The following is a 19,617-nucleotide window of genomic DNA, read 5'->3' as shown; positions in this document are numbered from 1 at the left end:
GAGAACAATTTTTGATGCTGTTACCGGAAGGGTGTTCTGAAGCTCTCCCCTGGAAAATTTTCGAAATTGAAGTCCTAAAAATGAAGTTCTTCCACAACAATCCATGGTTTTAAAAAAAAAAGGATTATCCCACTTAAATATTTCGAAATAGTAGTTTTCAAAACCAAAATATTAACATTCTTTGATGATAATAGAGAAAGGGGGGTCATAGGCCCTTGTTCGAATATTTTCTAAAATTAAAGTCATGGTGTAAGTTACATGGTGTAAGTAACACATGAGTGTAAGACCATATTTGGTAACGTTAGGGACACTGCAGTTTTTCAAAACTGAAGCTCTAAAAACGCAATTATAAACGATTTTCGATGTATTTAGGTGATTAGAAAATCTTCCTTGGAAATTTTGCGAAAGTGAAGCCTAAGAAACGAAATTTGAGATACTCTGTAATAACTTTAACTGGAGAAAGGGCTTTGGAGAAAAAACATTTTGAGGACTAATAGAAAAAATGAAAACGAAGTAGAAAAAAAATATAAAAAGGGGGTGGGGAAGGGGGAGATACGAAAGAAAGAGGATTGTGCGAGAAAGCACACAATTCGCCGCCAATAATCTGAAGCTGTTGAAAAATTTATATGCCAACATTTCTTTTTGAAAGAGAAATTAAGATTTTTCCCTAACATTCTTTTTCTTTTTCGTAAAATAACTGCGTTCTCCCAAAATAAGATCTTTTCTTCTATTCAATAATAAAGAATATTTTTTTTTAAACATCTACTCAGCATTTTGTGGGGAGGGTCACCAGTCTTGTGCCCCTTCCCCCTGGATGCACAACTGCAGCAAAATGTCCAGAAGTACTCCTTCAAAAATTTTAGATTATTTACCTTAAAATTGATGGTTTTCGGTTGATTTCGGTGTAGATTTTATTGATCAAGTTTCTTGCAATAGCCATGCTTTTTTTTTTTTTTTGGACTTTATTAGCCATTGTTGTTTTAAAATAGAAGAACTTGTATTGATATACGAATAAACACCCAATTACAGAACATGCAATTATTCTATACAATAACACAGCACTGAACAATAAATTGTTTGAGAAGTTTCTTTATTTGCATGAAATTATTTATTAGTTTTTTTTTTTTTTTTTCCAAATGGATAAAATTACTTTCACTAGCGACGTGTAGTGATACACTGGATTCAAGTAAATTTACTAGTATAGCATCTATGAATTTTTTCCCCCATCTGCGTTTCTGAGTGAAATATACTAAACTAATTTTTTTTCAAAGCCCAACCAAAAATTTTGGGGGTGCGGCGCACCCCCTGGCACCCCCGTAAATCCGCCTATGACCAGAAGCCGGGATATCCCCGGTCCAGGACCCCGGGATGTACACTCTTAATTCAAAAGAGCGAAAAAATAACTCTTAAAAAGAGTGAAATCTATTGCGGGTGCATTCATTCTTTCTGAGTGCTAGCTTTATCGAAAAAAGACGCTTTACGAAAAAACCAAGACTAAAACTTTTCTTTATTCGCGTGAAATTCGGAAACACTCCGTTTGATGAGCGAAATATAAAAACATTCTTTAAAATTAGTATGTTGTGGCCATCACGAAACTTTCTTCTATATGTTTCCTTTTTCTGATCCCTCCCCATGCTTGACGAGGAAGCAATATTCCTAACAGAAACAAAATTACACATGCAAAATTCTTGACGACCATCCCAATGTCTGAATTATTGTAAAAACAAAACAAAGAGCGAAAATTGAAAGTTACTTTAAAAGCCTTACTTGAATTAATTACAAATATTTTATTTATTAACAAACATAAGATGGCAACAGTTAAAAATTTTAAATCATTGAGATAATATTTCCGATCATTTCCATACAATTAAAATCACGAGAAATACGCAGACGACAATCTATTACGATTTATCTTTCTTATTGTTGCATTAATAAAACTATTTTTATTCGCAAAAAAAAAAAAAAAAATCAACACCTCTTGGAGCGATTGGAGTCAAAATTGAACCAAAGCCTGTTTACGTATGGATTCACATATATTCCAAATTTCAACCAGAACGTAGCATTACTTCTTGAGATAGGGCACTCACAATGGAAAAAAAGAACGGGCGATTGCGCTACCCCCTTTTTAGCTGTTGACACCAAAATAAAATCAGCTCTTATACCCACTAAGGGCTACTTGTCAAAAAATTTTTGTTTGATTCCGTTCGTTATTTCTTGAGATACAGCAGTCACAATTGACGACAAAAAACGTTCTATAGCTCAACCCCCCTTTGAGTTATTCACACCAAAATTGAATCAGCACCTGCTCCTGTTAATGGCAACATATGGACGAAATTTTGTTTGATTCCGCCAGTTACTTCCTGAGGAATAGCAAGCACGCGTAACTCAAAAAACGTCCCATTGCTCCACCCCCCTTGGAGGAATTCGCGCCAAAAACTAATGGGCACAAGTTTACATAGGGGCACATATGTGTACCAAATTTCGTTCGATTTCATGCGGTAGTTTTTGCTGTAGAGCGGCCACAAAAAACTGGTCACACACAGACGTGACACACATACATACACACATACATACATACATACATACACACACACACACACAGACAGACAGACATTTTCCAAAAATAGTCGAAATGAACTCAGCACACCTCAAAACGTTCGAATCCGTCAAAATTCGAAATTCGAAAATTTGCACGAATCCAATACTTTCTTCTATATATTAGATATAGAAGAAAGTAAAAAGGACTTAAAAACATTTTCATTGGTTCGATTCTGTCACGTGATTTTGTTTAGGGAGAATCTTCTATACCTCCACTTAGGCTTACCCAACGTTGATCGCGAGTACCAAGTGGATGTCGCTATCTATGTCTTCATTTAATGAATTTAAACAATATTTGTTGCCGAATGAGGTTTCTGAAGGAAGTGCACAAAAACTGCATGGTAAGTGCGAAGAATTTTCTTTTTTATTAAAACTTGTAACTGTTAATATTTCTTGAACTGCTCGTATATCATTACAAATCATCCACGTGCAATGTTACGGCGAACTTTTTGTAACTTTTTCTTCCAAATGAATGAAACTTTCATCAACAATTTTATTTCGATCATCGAATCAAAAATATGACATTTGAAACAGTCGTTACCATCTTTGGTGTGTGTGTACTGTATATATATTTTAGGCAAGTGTTACAGACCCGACCATGCGCAAATCTATAGGTCGGATACCGAATCCGCTCCCGATGGTCGTAGCTCCAACCACTGCGTATATTTTAAATTAATCAAACATTGTTTTTGTGTATAATAAACTTTAAAGAGTATCATAAACTTTGTAAAATACACTCATTCATATGTGTAACGGGCCATTCATTAATTCAGGGTCCTGAGGGGGAGGGGTGGAAAATTCTCTACATACCCTTGCTTGGAGAGGGGGGGGGGTAGATCCATTCTTACGTAATATTTTCCAAGCCGATATTTTATATTAGAAATCCGCGGTCAAGTGGTTTGGCAAATATTACATTTCATTTGCTTCAGGAAGATAAAAGTATGTATTATAGGATGAGCTGTTTTTTACTTGTGTTTCAAAGAATGAAACGTGTAAAATATAATAAAAGAATCGCACTGTGTTTTGCATGTCTTATTTTTAATTATTATCGCATCATATACAAAAATTATTTGTCAAAAAACATTCGGTCTAGATTTTTTACAGTAAACATTTCTTTACTCAAAAATGTTTTTAAAAAAATTAAAAAAAAAAAAGATAGTTAATTTAAGAACGATCCCAGTGATGTAATATTTCTCATTTTATTATTGTGAAGAAAAAAAAGAATCTTACCTAAGATGGGGGGGGGGGGAGTCTTACATACCCTTACATAGGGGGAAGGGAAGGTCAAAAATTGCCAAAATTGTCCTTACGTAATTAATGAATGGCCTCGAAGAAACAAAATTGAATTCAAACGTATCTTGTCACAATTTATGAGTGACTTTTTAAATTAATTTGAACTCATGTAACTTTTAAAACATTATTGATGTTAAAAGGGACCCCGAGAATATCAATATAGAGTTTCAAAATTTTAAATCTATTTATTTGGAACTGTGTGGGTTTTTTAGTTTTATTTCAATCTTTAGATTCGGAAATGTACGTAATATTGCACGTGGGTGATTTGTAACGATGTACCAGTAGTTCAAGAAATATTACCAGTTAAAGTTTTAATAAAAAAGAAAATTCTTCGTATTTGCCATACAGTTCTTGTGCATCCTCTTCGGAAACACTAAAAACTTTTTTTTTTTCATTTTTTAAATTAAAAAACTATTTTTTTTTCAAATGAAATAAGTTTTAAAAACAGTTTAAATTCAAATACACAGCATAAGCACATGAAAACACGTTTAAAAAACAATTTCACCAAAGGAGAGTGAAATGATTTTACCTATTTTATTCTAAAAAAAGGGTGAAATAGCGGCTTTCCAAAACAGAAAGCAACCACTCATTTAGGATATTAATTTAGTCTTAAAAAGAGTGAAAAACCAGGGCTGCGGAGTCGGAAGGAAAATGGCCGACTCCGACCCCGACTCCGACTCCTGGATTTTGAAACGCCCAACTCCGACTCCGACTCCGGATTTTTTTTTAATTTTTTTAATTGTATTTTTTAAACTCCCTCTCTCCATTCAAGGGAAGGGGGAAAACCTCTTAACAGAGATTGAAATATTAATTCCTTTTTATGAAAATTTAGCATTTTGTTTTTTATTGTAAACCCAAGACGTCATACAACGTTAGAAATTCAATTTAAAAATCAAACTTTACAATAGTTACGAGTTAAAAAGTGAGATGACTTAAAAATCCCTTTTAAAAATTTTGAAAATGATTATCTGTAATTTGCCCCCCTTTAATGTTTAACAAATATATATTGATCAAATCGTGTGCTTTCAATTTTTGAAAGCTGTAACTTGAGAGAAAAAAAAAACTTTTTTTCTAAATCCAAGTTCTTGAGAGGGAGTGGTTTGCCCCTGGTGACATCCATCTAGTAGATGACACCCAAAGTTAATTTCAGAGTTTATAAAAAATATAAATACTTTAATTCTGAAAATTTTCACGAATATATTTTAAATTATATTTCATCAATAAAATTTCAACGAAAATAGGGCACATATGCGTCAGGAGCTAATTTTACACAAAACGCGGCGGTATACAAATTTGTACGAATAGCTTTTACTATACCTATATTTCTTCTTCGCTAAATTTTTAATTTAAATTTTATTGGCTGCTTTAGAATTAACCTAAATATGAAGATTTTAAGATTAACTGCAATTCTTGAGTGTTGTAATCAAGAAATTTTTTACACTTATTTTGTTACATACTTTTTAGTGAGAACCAAGCTTACAGAAATAGTCTTAATAAAGAAAAAAACATTAGATTATTTCATCGAATCTTTTGGATTCGTGCTTTCGAGCCAGAACTTCTTTGAATTTGCCGATCACACTTAAACGTTTCAACCTTAGCTACAGGCGTCGACTTACTAATTTGTTACGTTTCTTTTACTATTTGAAACTGAGATAGAACAAAACACTATATTTCTATTTTTATTTGAAAGTGATTACTTGAAAATGTTATTCAACAAAACCGTTTGCTGACAGTTGCTATTAGTTAAGTTAAAAAGCAAGCAAACTAGGGGACGGCTACAGAAAGTTCGGTAAGCATTCAAGCTAGCTGATTGCCATAATGGCAGTTATTTTCTCATTAGTATCTTTTTATACATGTAATCGAGCCAATCGGTAATCAATTTTTAAAAAATGCAAGGAGAGTCAGTGAAAAGGAAAGAAAAAAAGAAGCCCGGAGTCGGAGTCGGAGTCGGCATGTTTTCCAACGACTCCGACTCCTTTATTCCAAAATCAGTCCGACTCCGACTCTTCGACTCCGACTCCGCAGCCCTGTGAAAAACACTTATCAAAAGGGAGTGAAATAAGCTTATCCAAAAGGAGTGAAAATAACCGCTCCGCAAAAGGAATGAAATTCACTCCTATAAGGAAAGTGCGTTTTCGACACTGGAAAGGAGTGAAAATTTACTCAGTCTGAGTTAAAATCGCTGGAATTTTGTAAGAGAGTATTGATGCACTTCTAGGACTTTGTGACCAGTAGCATATTTAACGTGCCCCAGTCACGATTAGCGAACACCCTGATGGCACCAGGACTTACAGAAATTGCAGAAACGGGACTGACACCGAGCTGAATAACTTTCATATTTTTATTGCCTGACAATATTTTCTTCTCTTTACAGCACTGGAGTCCCCTTCAAAGCAGGAGTGAATCTATACCAGTGGCAAATATACCTGCAGTTGGCAAAGATAGTCATCAGTATTCTGGCACAATTTAACAATAGTCTTTTCACTCGTGGAAAAGACGCCAATCATTCTCCCAAAATTCCAAAAAAAAAAAAAAAGTGAAAATAAACAACTAGCAACAATGTTTTTTGCAACAATAGATACATTGTTTACAAACAAAATGTTTCACTTATCAGTGACAATTAGAAATTCATTGTTAACGTATTAACACAAAACACTTTGTTGAGCTTTCTTTCTCGCAAAACTTTCACGATAACAGCATCTTTAAAAAACCTAAGAATTTATTCGGAGCTAATTTAAGGTATTCTATTTATTTTCAGCACAATTTTTCTAAAATAAGTTCATTTACTTTTACAGTCACGTCTGAATATTATTCCGCTTGGAAATATTGCACATGCCGAATAAATCAAAACGCAAAGCTGCCAGTAATATTTGAAACAATGAAGACTCTCTTTTGCAACCAGCTTTTTAAAAAACGCATGCTAATAAGGAATATATATTGCGTGACATAACTTCTACGTGTGCTTTCGTTTTAAAGAAAATTAAGTAGTCATAAAAATTTAAAAATATGTTCGAAATGCGCCTTCTTCTAATATGCGCTAATGCAATTGGCAGTACCGAGTAATGATCGCAATACCGGTAAACCGCCCACCAGTATTTGGAGCTATTTTGCAATTTTCTCAATACCAGTATTTGCTGCGGTAAGATATCGGTAGTTTCGGTATTAGTTGCAGACAATAAATAGATTTTAATTAATGAGTTATCAATATTCTAATTATACATCTGCTGTTATTTTTCATGGGAGTTTCTTTTCCGATGAGACGAGTAGAGTCAATATATTGATGTAAGAATTTGGCTTCAAAAACTCGAATTAATAGGAAATCAATAGGTAAAACTAACAGAGTGAAAACAAAATGCTATTTTTTTGTCCCTAGATATTGTGATAATCGCATTTTTGTGCTTTTATGTGCACGATGTCTTTTATTTCTTCCCCTTTCTTGATCTCTCACTTGCTCTTCCGTTAAAATTCATTTCAAACATAAGAACAAATTTTGTTTTATGAATAATTCATTCCAACTATCAGTACCAGCAGTACCTTACGGTATTATTTTTTTTTTCAATGTTCGTCAAAACTTTGCCGAATATTGAGAAATTTCTTAGTATAATAAACGGTAATTTGTTGTGATCGGTATTTGTTTTCTGTCCAATTTTACTATTTGACTATGCGCTTGGCAAGATAATAGTTAGCAAGAAGAAAAAAACCTTGAAAATTTTCATAGAGGAATCACACAGTGAAGTGAAAAATATTTTCAGATAACTACACAAGTAAAGACAGTTTTAAAAAGAAGAGGCTAACGAATAAAATAAACTAACAAAAAAAATCAAATTCCGTTCCGTTGAAGGACTTTGAAGCAATTAGATCAGGTGTATCGCGTATTATTAGCCGTATCACCAACCAGCGAGAATCCAGAAAGAGTTGGCCTGGAACTCAGTTAAGTGCACAAATTTAAACTGCAGGGAATTTATGCACAAAAATGAGTTCCAAGCCCAGTGACAATAAAATAGAGGCATTATGTTTCCTGTTATTATTGATTTTTCATAGCATTTCTTCTTTTCTTTTATACTTGTTGAAAACAATTTTTCATAAGTAACGCACTTTTTGCATAAAATTATGAAGTAAGGCCGCGAAACATACGATTCTTGATCATATTTTGAGGAATTTCTACTACCAGTATTAATACTGACGTTGCATCTTTAGTCCGGTATTGAAATCACTCGTACCGAGCCTAGATAACTGTGAAGGGAAAGTTTTAAACATTGCCATATTGTTTTTTACAAGTTTTCTAGGTTAATTTTTTGGATCTGCCTTTGTCCCCGCCTTAACAGATAATCTGCACTCCACTATACGAGAATTACCAGTTACAGTTTACAGTTATACTTTTTAAATGCATATTTAAAAAATATATATATTTTTGACTTTTAGGAATTCTTATTTTTAGCTAAAAAATCGATAGATATACTTTTTGAAAATAGGTCTGAAAATTTTATTCACTTGATGCATTAAACTATCTTTCAGTGCATGGATTTTAATTACGGTTCCAAAGCTTTTTCTAGTTCGTCGGACATTAAATTGAATTAACATGTCTCTTTCCAGAACATGAAAACATCACAGATAGTAATTTTCACAGCTGGATTCGGATTGGGAGCAATGTTCGGATATTACATATCAAAGAGATGGAGCGAAACAGAAGAACAGGATCATGAAACAGAACAAGAAATAGACGAAGAAGCAAATGGTGAAAGAAATAATGAAATGGCTTCACAAATGGATGAAAAAGAGAATGAAGCAGGCGCAGAAATGAATGAACAAATGAAGACCGAAAAAGTAAATGAAAAGAATGATGCTACAGAACAAGAAATTGATGAAGTAAATGAAAAAAGAAACAATAAAATGGATGATAAACAAATGGATGAAATAGAGAATGAAGCAGATGCAGAAAAGAAGAAACGAATGAAGACTATAAAAGATGAAACAGTGAATGAAAAGAATGATGCTACAGAACAAGAAATAGATGAAGCAAATGAAAAAAGAAACAATGAAATGGATAAACAAATGGATGAAAAAGAGAAGGAAGCAGGCGGAGAAATGAAGGAACGAGTGAAGACTGAAAAAGTGAATGAAAAGAATGACGATAAAGAGCAAGAAATAGATCAAGTAAATGAAAAAAGAAATAATGAAATGATAATACACATGATTGAAGAACTAAAGAACAAAGCTGGTATAGAAATGAATGAACGAATGAAGACAAAAAAAGATGAAAAAGTAAATGAACAAACGGAAAAAGATAGTGACCACCGGTAAGCATTTTATTTCACTGACCAATTTATTCAAGAAAAAGAAAGGAGAATTTGGCTGACAAATGGAAACAGTTCAAAAAGCTGTTAAACGTCTCCGTTTCAGCCATTTTCCTCTTTTCCGGGAACAATAATTTAAGAGTACGGTCAAAAGCGCTTCTAACGAGTTCGAAGGCACAGCGGTATTTGCTCGTTGTAACCGAGCACTCGTAAAAAACGGGTTCGTGAAAAAAATCATAAAAATTTATACATGCTTGCTTTGTTATTTTTACATTTCTGTACAATACCAAAGAAGTTTGTTATTTGCTATGAATTCTCTTATTGTCTCTTTCTTGTTATTGATTTCGAGGAAAGTGTGACCTGAAGAAAAATCGTCATTTGCACACATGGTTTAATATTTTCGGAAGTATATCGGAATAACATTCGCTTCAACAAATATATAATTTTTACATGTCCTTCTACTCCACAACTTTCCGAAAAAAAAAAACAACCGGGTCATCACTTGTTCTCAGGAACCGTGTCTTATCTCTAACTTTCACTTGAATTGAATTCAAACGGTAAATGGATTTTTTTCTAAAACAGAATAATATTTTCTGAGACAAAAATCAACAGAAATTTTACGAATTACAAAAATATTGCACGCTGTAAGCGTAGCTTGATCGTGAAAAGCGAATTTTGCGAATTTTGTGCCCACACACTTAACATTGCACCTACCGAATCCTTTTGACTTCCTCGCTAAATCCGAGTTCTCGTTAAAAGGGGGTTCGTTATGAGACTGTACATTTGAATCACGCGTTAGAAATTGAGCATTCTGTTAAATAGGCGTGCATTCAAATGACATGAGACACGGGGCTACCACTAGAGGCACAATCCAGATCGATATTGTGGTTTGTATTTTCTGCAGTTCGGCCAGGTTCTCGTACGATTCGGATTGAGGAAAAAATAACATGTTCGCCAGTGTTTAAGCGACGACCTCTGACTGGTGAATCGGATACCATCAAGTGCTTTAAATACTGAGTAGAGATAGACGTTTTCAAAAATCTTGAACAAAAATTGACCTTATAAATTTTCTTTTATTTCAATCAAATTTTTCAAATACAGATAAATGGTTTCAATGCGTGCTTTTTCCCACAACTTTTGAAGCCAGTGCAACAATTTAACATAAAACCCTATCTAAAACCATAAACCAATTAGAAATACAAATGTAAATAGTATCGAATATCAATTAACTCAATTAAATAATATTCTAAGATTCGCATGCGTTTCGCACCAACACTCTATTAGCCAAACAAATAACTTTGGTTTGTTCCTGATTTTTAAGCAACTTCAGTTTTTTTTTTTTTTGTTTTTAAGTACTCAGAAAATAAATTCATTTGCAATTATAAACTACTTGAATGGTCATTTGACTTCCGTCCCCTCCCCAATTTTTCTTTTCGTCATACAGGATATGATAATTTTGACAATTTAAACTCGAGGGTGAAGAAAACTAGTGATTATTGTCCCTCAACAATATTAATTTTGTCACTTTCCTACTTATTGGTCTTTGTGAATAATTTTCATTGTTTGAATTGACTGCGCGATACATTCTAACGCTTCAATATTTAGTAACGATTACTTTTATAAACTTGTTAACGAGAAAATCAGCTGCTTCTGTTTCCAACATATGCTTATTTAAACTTAGAAAAACGGAATTAGAAATTTTTCTCATTACTCTTGTGGCTTCATGAGTAACATTATATTTTTTGTGCTTTACTCCCAAAACTTTTTCACATTCTCGCTCAGTTCTTCACAAATGTACATATTTCAATGATTGCAATCTTGCAATTAGTTATCATCTCAAAATTCTTAAATTTTATTATGCCTATTTTTTAGTTTATTGTAGTTAAGACTGCGTTGCAATCGTCGCAGTTCACGTCAGAGTGCACTTGCCGGACAGAAAATCCAGCGTAGTCAGAAACATCCTTAATATACTGCGTCATGTTAATTGAGATGATTTCTGAATTTTCCAAATCGTCGTCAAAGGAATCGGAAGAAAAGGCTTTCTTTCAAAGCATTTTTGTTACGCTTCAAATTTAATCTTAGCATTTGAAGGTTGTCAAAATCAGCGCAATTTAAAGAACTGAACTCCTTAAATTTCCGTATGAATGAATAACCTTTTTTTCGCACTTCGAAATTGTCCGACGATTATTGTTGAATCCACCCTCACAACCTGATCGCACTGAAAAGTTTCAAAGTGATCCTGAGTAAGCTTATAAGTCATTACGCAGTTTAGAACTGGAATTCGGGCACCTACATACTTTTCATATGTTCCCAGCACACTTTTCACAGAAATTAGGAAACTTTAAAATCCAGTTTTTCGAGGACATACTATAACTAATTTTCCATCGCTTGTTTTTAGTGATTTAATATAATGCTGGGCATCTACAATAAATTGCTTAAAATATTCTTAATTTCGACTATGCATGGGATTTTTTTGCCTTTAACAGAAAGATTTCTGTTACTCAGAAAGTCCACTATGTCTTTACTTTTAATAAAATTGGCACCAGCATCGCATTCATCATCCCCCTTTCGCTAGAAAATCTCAGATTCACACATATAGAGATTTCTCCAATAGGTATAATGAAAATCTTCAGAGAATCCTAGACTTTTAACGACGCTTCGCATTGTTATATCACTGCTGCCCGAGAAGAGGGAGACACGGTGTCCCTTGATCACGTGATTCTCGGCAGAATCATGATGACCCCACTTTCTCCGGGCGAAATACGCTGCGCTGTAGGAGAAAAGCCTATCTATCCTTTTTAAAGATCTATGAAAGCAATACTGACACGCAAGAGGGGGAAGGGGGGAGGGGAGTGTTCGATCATCTCGAGAACCACGATGGAAGTTTTTGATACTTTTTCGATTCATGCTTAAATTCTGCGGCAAAAAGAAAAAAGGAAATTTATTCGTCTACAAAAAAAAACTGAATAGTTTTTTTTAGCAATTTTTACCCAAGACAGACTTAGAATTCTAGATGCCATGGAAAAATCAAGATACTTTTAATAACTCACTCAAAAACATCAGTGAAGGACGGGTCCAGAAATTTGTCAAGAAGAGGCTTCTTTACCTTACCCTTACCTATTACTACACATCTAGTTTACACCTGCTCGGAGGGGAGGGGGCTGCCAAATCCTTTTTGTTTAACACTAATAAAATACAGAGATTTATCCAAGGTGATCCCTAAACCTCTTCCTTTCCTTTTTAGTTGATAGAGGTATTCTAAAATAGACTTTTAAAAATTGAACTTCATAATAATTTTAGGGGAATGGTTCTTATGGATCTTCAATATCGAAAAACTACCGGAGGAAAGTTACTAAACCCATTTTTTCCCTGGCACTAACTGAACCGTCTAAATTTTGAAAAATGCCCACGGGATGGTCTCACAATATCAACAAAGATCGTCTAAAGTACCCGTTTTTCAACTTCAATGCCGAAAAATTTCCGAGAGGGATATTCAAACTAGATTCCTTTCCATAACGTTATATTAAAAATGGCCAAAACTTTCGTTTTTAAAATCTTAATTTGGAAACACTGCCTCTGCAGGGTCCCTCAAGGAAGAGGCGATCGTCCCCATCGTACCCGTCAGGGGTGCCCACAGTGGGGATTATGGCGCAAGTTGCGCCATCAAAATTTTTGGGGGGTTTTCTTTTTATTTTGTAAATGAAATTTTTGGAGGAAACAAAAATATTTTAATTTATTCAATAAGAAATAGTAAGATGCAAAAATAATACTTTTTTGACAGCACACTCCTTCCAAAATTTAGTCGCATTGAAAAAGAGATTTTTCAATAAATACCGGATGGCGTCAAATAATTTGTTGCAAAAAATGGTCAGAAGATTTAATTTCATTTTAATTTATAATGAATTTTTCTGGAACCAGTACAGATCTGTACGATGAACACGTGTGACAGCGATGTAGAAGAGGGGGCCAAAAATGGATTTTTTTTTTGTAAGAATCTTGACTATTATGCTCCAGCCTTTCATTAATTCATTCACCAAAAAAAAATCAATAAGAACTCATCTTAAGGTTTTAAAATAATATTTGTTAATCATTGCCTGGCCAATAATAATATATCTTCTTTACAAACAAGTTTGAGCTTGTTGTTTTTCAATTTACTATCAGATGATTTTTACCAAACCTTTTATACTGTTTAACTCCATTGATAGAAGTGGAGCAGTTTTATCCAGGAATATCTTAACTATTTTTCACAAACCATTTTTACTTTCTTCTATATCTAACACGTAGAAGTATAGTATTTATGACAACTCTCGAATTTGTTTGCTTAATACATGAATCATTTTGATTATTTCCGGAAATACCAAGTTCTGTGTATGTATATGTGACTAATTTTTGGTGGCTTATGCCTGTTTAGGACTTCTATTTCGAAAAGTTTTCAGAAGAAAACTCTCTTATCATTAAAGACCGTCATAAATTTTGATTTTAAGGCTCGATTTCAAAACCATTTCTGCGGCACAGCCGAAAATTTCTTTCTTCAATCCCATTATCGAAAATCACGTACAATAGAGTTTCTGGAAGCTCAATTTCAAAAAACTGCCTGTGGACGGCCCCTGATCCTCTGATCTCATTAATATTCCCAAACATCGCCTAAAACTGCCTTTTTAATGATACAAGTTCGAAAATTTTCTGATGAAGGTAGTCAATCTTCCTCCTGCTCTCGGCAGTTCTGGCGAACATCTTAAAAAATACCCGTAAAATTAGTTTCTAGGGCTTAAATTCTGAAACATGTCCGGAGAAAAGATTCCGAGAACTCCTACCCCTCCTCTTTCGCAACATCATCGAAGGTCGGCTAAAATTGCGTTTTTATAGCATCAATTTCGATAAACTGCCAAAAGATGGCATTCAATTGCGTTTTTAGCACATAAAATCTCAAAAAATCCACCAACCCCCTCTAACACGATTGAAAAACAGTAGATTATCTACAATTGCGTTTTTGAAGTTCCGATTTCGAACAACTGCTGCGGTAGAGCGATGGAACTTCAGCTCTCTTAACATTACCAGAGATCGTCTAAAACTGCGTTTAAAAACACTACAATTTCAAAATAGTTCCAAGGAAGGACCCATGGACTCTACATTGATTGCCATCTAAGGTTGTCAAAGATTGCCTACAATCACGTTTTTAATACTTTAATTAAAAAAAAATTTCAAATGTAACCGAAGACAATCCACAGTTGCGTTTTTTAGAGGTTTCTATTTCGCAAAATTGCCGTGGGGGGCACCATTGGTATCCTTTTTTAATTATGGTTAATTTAGAACATAGAACGGGAATGGCTGAAACATTCTCAGTACTGCGTAGATTATTGAAAAACTAAAACTGTTCTGAACAGCATAGCATTTTTGCGACTCACTGAACAAATTCACAGAGTTGCAAAATGATAGAAACAATTACATACGAGCGTGCAAAATTTAAAAAAAAAAAAATATTTGCAGACTTGATCAATTATCTCAAGAAGTACTGGACCGATTTTAATGAAATTTGAAATGTGCATGCATTCACACAATACAAAACAACCGAACCATCCAACGTTTGAAATACACACGTATGATCACGAACAACAGTCGTGAAGTCTGATGCTATGAAAGAGTGATTGAAGATCTGAGTAAAAAATCGAGTCGGGGGTAAAAGGAATCGTCTCACCTAATACATAGCTATACAAAGTACAACATCTTAAATTTACTGAAAAAAAAAAACTGTCTTAAAAATGTTATAATCCGACCACGAAAAGTTGAGCTTTTGCTCCGCCCCGATTCAGAATTGTCCATTTTCGTGATGGAGCGATATGGAGAGAAAAGTTGTAACGGAATTTGCATTAAATAAAAAAAACTAAAGCAAAATTTAGCTGAACTTAAAACGATATCGGCCACCCGACGAGCCTAGTTTCAATTATTCTTGGATAAGCGACTAATCGTAAGGAATCGTTCACAGATAACAGGTTTTTATCACGAATCACGCTGAACGAGTGGAGAGAGATTGCCAGAAAGTGGGAGGTGATGTGGGAAAACAGTGGTCGTATTTGCACTCAGGGAGTCAGATTTTACATAAGAGTCAGCAAGATTAGTACAAAAACTTATTGAAAAAAAATTTTTTTTTTTTTTTTTGCCGCACTGTGATTCTAACCAACGTAAATATTAGTTAAAGGATATCTTTTATTTATTTATTTTTTATTTATTTATTTATTTTTTGCAGAAGTAATTTATGATACCCTTCAGTGGCATATGCAGAATTTTGATGACCGTTTCTACCGATATGCAAGCGTACTTAAGCGTCAAATTAAAACTCTAGTTAAGATCAACTAAGTTGATTCTTGCTTTTATATTTACAGCGCACATAGTTCTGAAGAAAACTTCAAACAAATGGATGAGTTCTGGTTGCAGTCCATTGAAAGAGCAACACAAAGAGGCAGAAACACCATGAAAGAGTTAAGAGAAGACTTAATTGATTTCACTGAGGAGGCCAGCCAAATAGCAAAAAATATTGATCCAGAAGATTCAGAAGAGTATTTTTCTTGTGACGAAGAGTAATAATTGAGACCATCCAAAATCAAATTCTTTTCTTGCAAATAATCACGCCAACTTGTTCAGGAATTATATTCTCCTTACATCACAAAATAGGATTTTTTTTATTGCTTCTTAAAATATTTTTTAAAATCATTACCTTTTCCTTTGCATAAAAAACTTAAAATAGTTAAATGTGTCTTGATTTTTTTTTTTTAATTTTTTGATCGCTTATAGCACCAAAGCTAATGTTTTTAATTTAATTTTTCTATTTTATTTTTATCTGCACACCTATCACACATACAAAAGAGCAGAGCAAAAAAAAAAAAAAAAAAACAAGTTTTTATTTTCGAGACGTTGTCGCGAGGAAAAGTTGCTATCGGTAAAGACTTAAAAACAATTTCTTTTTATTGAAGTTAGACAATGTCTTCCACCCACGCAACGAGCCCGAAAATTCTAAAAACTGTAGAATTAAAATTTTTTTATACAATTTTCGTAAATTTGAAAACACTTGTGTTTTTTTTTAAAGAACCAGAATTACGTTAGTGTAATACTAACGTATATTACTGACGTACTACCAGTACGTCAAATATCCGCACATACTCAATACATAAGTAATTATGTAGTAGCATATATGTAAAAAGTACATATGTAATAACAAAAATATTTTCAAATCGGTAAAAAATCTACATTTTTTTGAATTTCCAGGTTTGTCGCGCGATTGGAAGATGTTACCCAATTTCAACAAATAAAATTTGTTTTTCAAGTCTGAACCGATCGCAACTTTTCCGAGCTCAAGTGACTCAAAGATGAAATTTTGTTTTTGTTTTTATCACCCGCCAAACTAATAATTTTAAAAAATCTTCGTATCTGCTCAATATTAGCAAAAACATACCACATTTCAAAATAACTGTTTTTTTTTTTTTTTTGAACTAGAATAGAACTGCTGTACAAGTTGGCACCGGAATTTTTTGTAAAGACACATAAAAAAGGATTCTTTTAAAAGATCCTCAAAACTATAATAGCCAATGATCTCGTTAAATGCTTCAACAGACCGTCCAGTTATGGTGAATTTAACAACACCTCAAAATATCTTAGTTCTTGGACGAGCGACCAACGACAGAAGAAAAAAAACCTTTTCAGTCATGTCTCCTTAAATGATCTCTTGACTCAATAAGATGCGGAACCTCACTCTACTCTGCTCTGCTCTGCGTCGATCCTTCAGAAGAGCTTCCTGGAGTCCATTACTACTTCAACTTAACGGATCCTGTCACTAAAAAAGACTTCGTTCTAGATCACCTCAAGCGAACAGCTTTGGAAGTCATTCATAACATCCCTGAAAATGACATTAAGATATACACTGACGGCCGCAGCATGGCGGACACAGCAGGGAGTGGTATATTTATTGAGACTCCTCACCGCAAGGTTTTAATTTCTCAACGAAACCCTGATTGTTGCTCTGCCTTCAGGAGTGCACTCCTAGAAATCGCGGCAGACCTTGAAACGATTGCAACAGAGGACAAGTTTCAAGACATCTGTATCCTAAGAGATAGCCGCAGCGCTCTACAACATCTCAACGACCGTCTACATATTGCAGATGTAAGATGTGCTTTCTCAGCAACACAGCATCCATCTAAGCTGTATACCATCACAAGTAGACATCAAGAGCAATGAAATGGCAGAAAAACTAGCGAAGGAGGAATGCTGTAAACAAATGCCAGATACCACTCTTCTGACAGCGTTTGAAATCTTTTCTATTAAAAAGTCCTCCATCAAAAAGGCCTGGCTCTCGCCTGCTTCAAGATACTGGTATACTTGAGGACCACACCTGGTCTATTCCTGTCCAACATCATTGATAAGAATGTACATGCTCTCTTTCACGGCTGGCTAGCGGCCATATTAAGTGCCTTAAGTATTCTCATAGCACCAAGACTTTCCCTATTTGGCAAAAATTTCTTACTCTTGAGCTAAAACAAAATAGTTGAAAAAAACAAAATGTTCCCAGTTTTTATGTAAAGTATAACCTAATAAAATTCAAACCTCAACCTTAATGATTTTGGTTCATTTTTTGCTATGGTATCATGTATTCCTAGGGATCAAGTAGCCCCAGTCTCCCCTACCAAGTAGTGATTACAATGCCATTACACCAAATACCGGAATTTGGAGCTATTTTGCAATTTCTCAATACCGGTATTTGCTGAGGTAAAATACTGGTACTTTTGTAGGAATTGCTGTTAAAAAATATATTTTAATTATTCAGTTTGCAACATTCTTATGATACATCTGCTGTTATTTTTAACCGACTGCGCTTGCGCGATGCAAAGGAGAATAATGTGTTTATGAGACTATATACATGGTGTTCCGTTTTAACCTGCAATAGCTGTATTTTTGCAACTATTAGTCCTAACTGCATTTCCCTAAAAACGAGTTAGGGGACCTGGGGTCCGTATAAAAAGTTAAATTTTGTATTTTTTGAATTTTTTTTTTATTTTTGCTTCAAACTTTCAATACCTTAATTCTGCATATGATTTTAAACATTTTTTCCAATCGGAAGTATACACCTAGGAGTAATGGTTGCAAAAATAAAGGTCTTGTAGGTTAAAACGGATCACCCTGTATGTATGTTTGTTACTATGTGGCTTTGTAAAGGATAAACGCCTTGGCCAATTTTAATGATTCTTACGTCAATCGATTTGTCTTCACCTTGAGAGTGTCACTAAAGACATGACGGGGATGAAAAATCAACATATCAAGAGCCAGTCGCCATATTGTCAGTTCCGGATCTTGTCGCCCGCTACCTGCGTGTGACACAGCGTGCAACAAATGCAGGTTGCGTTTTCGCTCTCTGATTTTTTTGTTTACTTAATCTATTGATTCATTCAGGGGACCGAGTTTCACGACATGCACTTTCTTTACAGGATTTTTTTTTAGTTTTGCGAGAAAGACTTGACCGACGACTCTTCCGAGCTCGCTCATCCTGAGTTATAAAGACTGTTTATATAGCTTTGGATGATATAAGTTCCTTTTTGACCAATCAAAGAACCCTGTAAAATTTGAGTGGGCCCCAACTGTTTAACCTTCTATTCTGCTTTAGAATTTATGATTTGTCTTATATGTGTATCGATTAGGAAATCATTTCAATAGTGCAGTTATTCAGTAGTATTAAATAGCATTCTAAACTACTGGGCTTATTTTATTTTATTTTTGGTTTTTACGCAGTCAGGTTTTTTTTTTTTTTTTTTAATATTTATTTCATTTACAATGAGATTACCAAAATCAATCTCTTGATGTAAGAATTTGGCTTCAAAAACACGAATTAGTTGGAAATTAGTAAATAAAAGTAACGAAAAGAATAAAAAATTATATTTTTTACCACTAGATGTTGTGATGAATCGCCTTTTCGCGCGTTTATGCGAACAGTGTTTTGTATTTCTTTCATTGCCATATTCTCTATTTTCCTCCTTTGTCAAAATTAAAAATACAAATTACAATATAAGTTCCAAATAAAAATATAAGTATAAATGCAATGTGTTTCAAATATAAGTACAAATGAAGGGCTCATGGCAAGAATGCCACAATTTTGAAGAAAAAAAAATGAGTTCTTTGGTCTACGTGCTGCTTTGATATTCTTCCTAGCCATTCATTGTGTTATTTTGTGTAAATTCTGACACATGGCACCGCAGAACATCAAATAATGTTATTGCTCCAAGGTATCATAAGCTGTTTTTGATGAAGATTATGACAACCCATTTGCTAACGCCCTATCGTTGATATCGTTGAATTTAAAGAATTTACCTAACAATTACAGTGATGATTCTTCTTTAGATTTTGATTTAAGTGTTGAAGACAATGATTATTGTTCATTAATCACACAGATTAG

General features: G+C 34.0%; 1 protein-coding gene across 1 annotated transcript; it reads left to right on the top strand.

Moving 5' to 3' along the window:
* Positions 1 to 8,487: 8,487 nt before the first annotated feature.
* LOC129223324 (uncharacterized) lies at positions 8,488 to 15,764 on the top strand. The gene is made up of 2 exons (XM_054857891.1): positions 8,488 to 9,188; positions 15,566 to 15,764. The coding sequence occupies exons 1-2, from the start codon at positions 8,488 to 8,490 to the stop codon at positions 15,762 to 15,764; spliced, it is 900 nt and encodes a 299-aa protein (XP_054713866.1).
* Positions 15,765 to 19,617: the final 3,853 nt, after the last annotated feature.

Source organism: Uloborus diversus, chromosome 5 (genome assembly GCF_026930045.1).
Source record: "Uloborus diversus isolate 005 chromosome 5, Udiv.v.3.1, whole genome shotgun sequence".
In the NCBI taxonomy this organism is placed as follows: Eukaryota; Metazoa; Arthropoda; class Arachnida; order Araneae; family Uloboridae; genus Uloborus; species Uloborus diversus.
The sequence above is the reverse complement of the archived record's forward strand: the minus strand, read 5'-3'. Positions and strand labels throughout refer to the sequence as shown.

Excerpts from the sequence above, each read along its gene's own strand:
- LOC129223324 (XM_054857891.1), top strand. The coding sequence starts at position 8,488 with ATGAAAACATCACAGATAGTAATTTTCACAGCTGGATTCGGATTGGGA. Across the intron at positions 9,189-15,565 it reads GAAAAAGATAGTGACCACCG|CGCACATAGTTCTGAAGAAA; the intron begins GTAAGCATTTTA and ends TTATATTTACAG.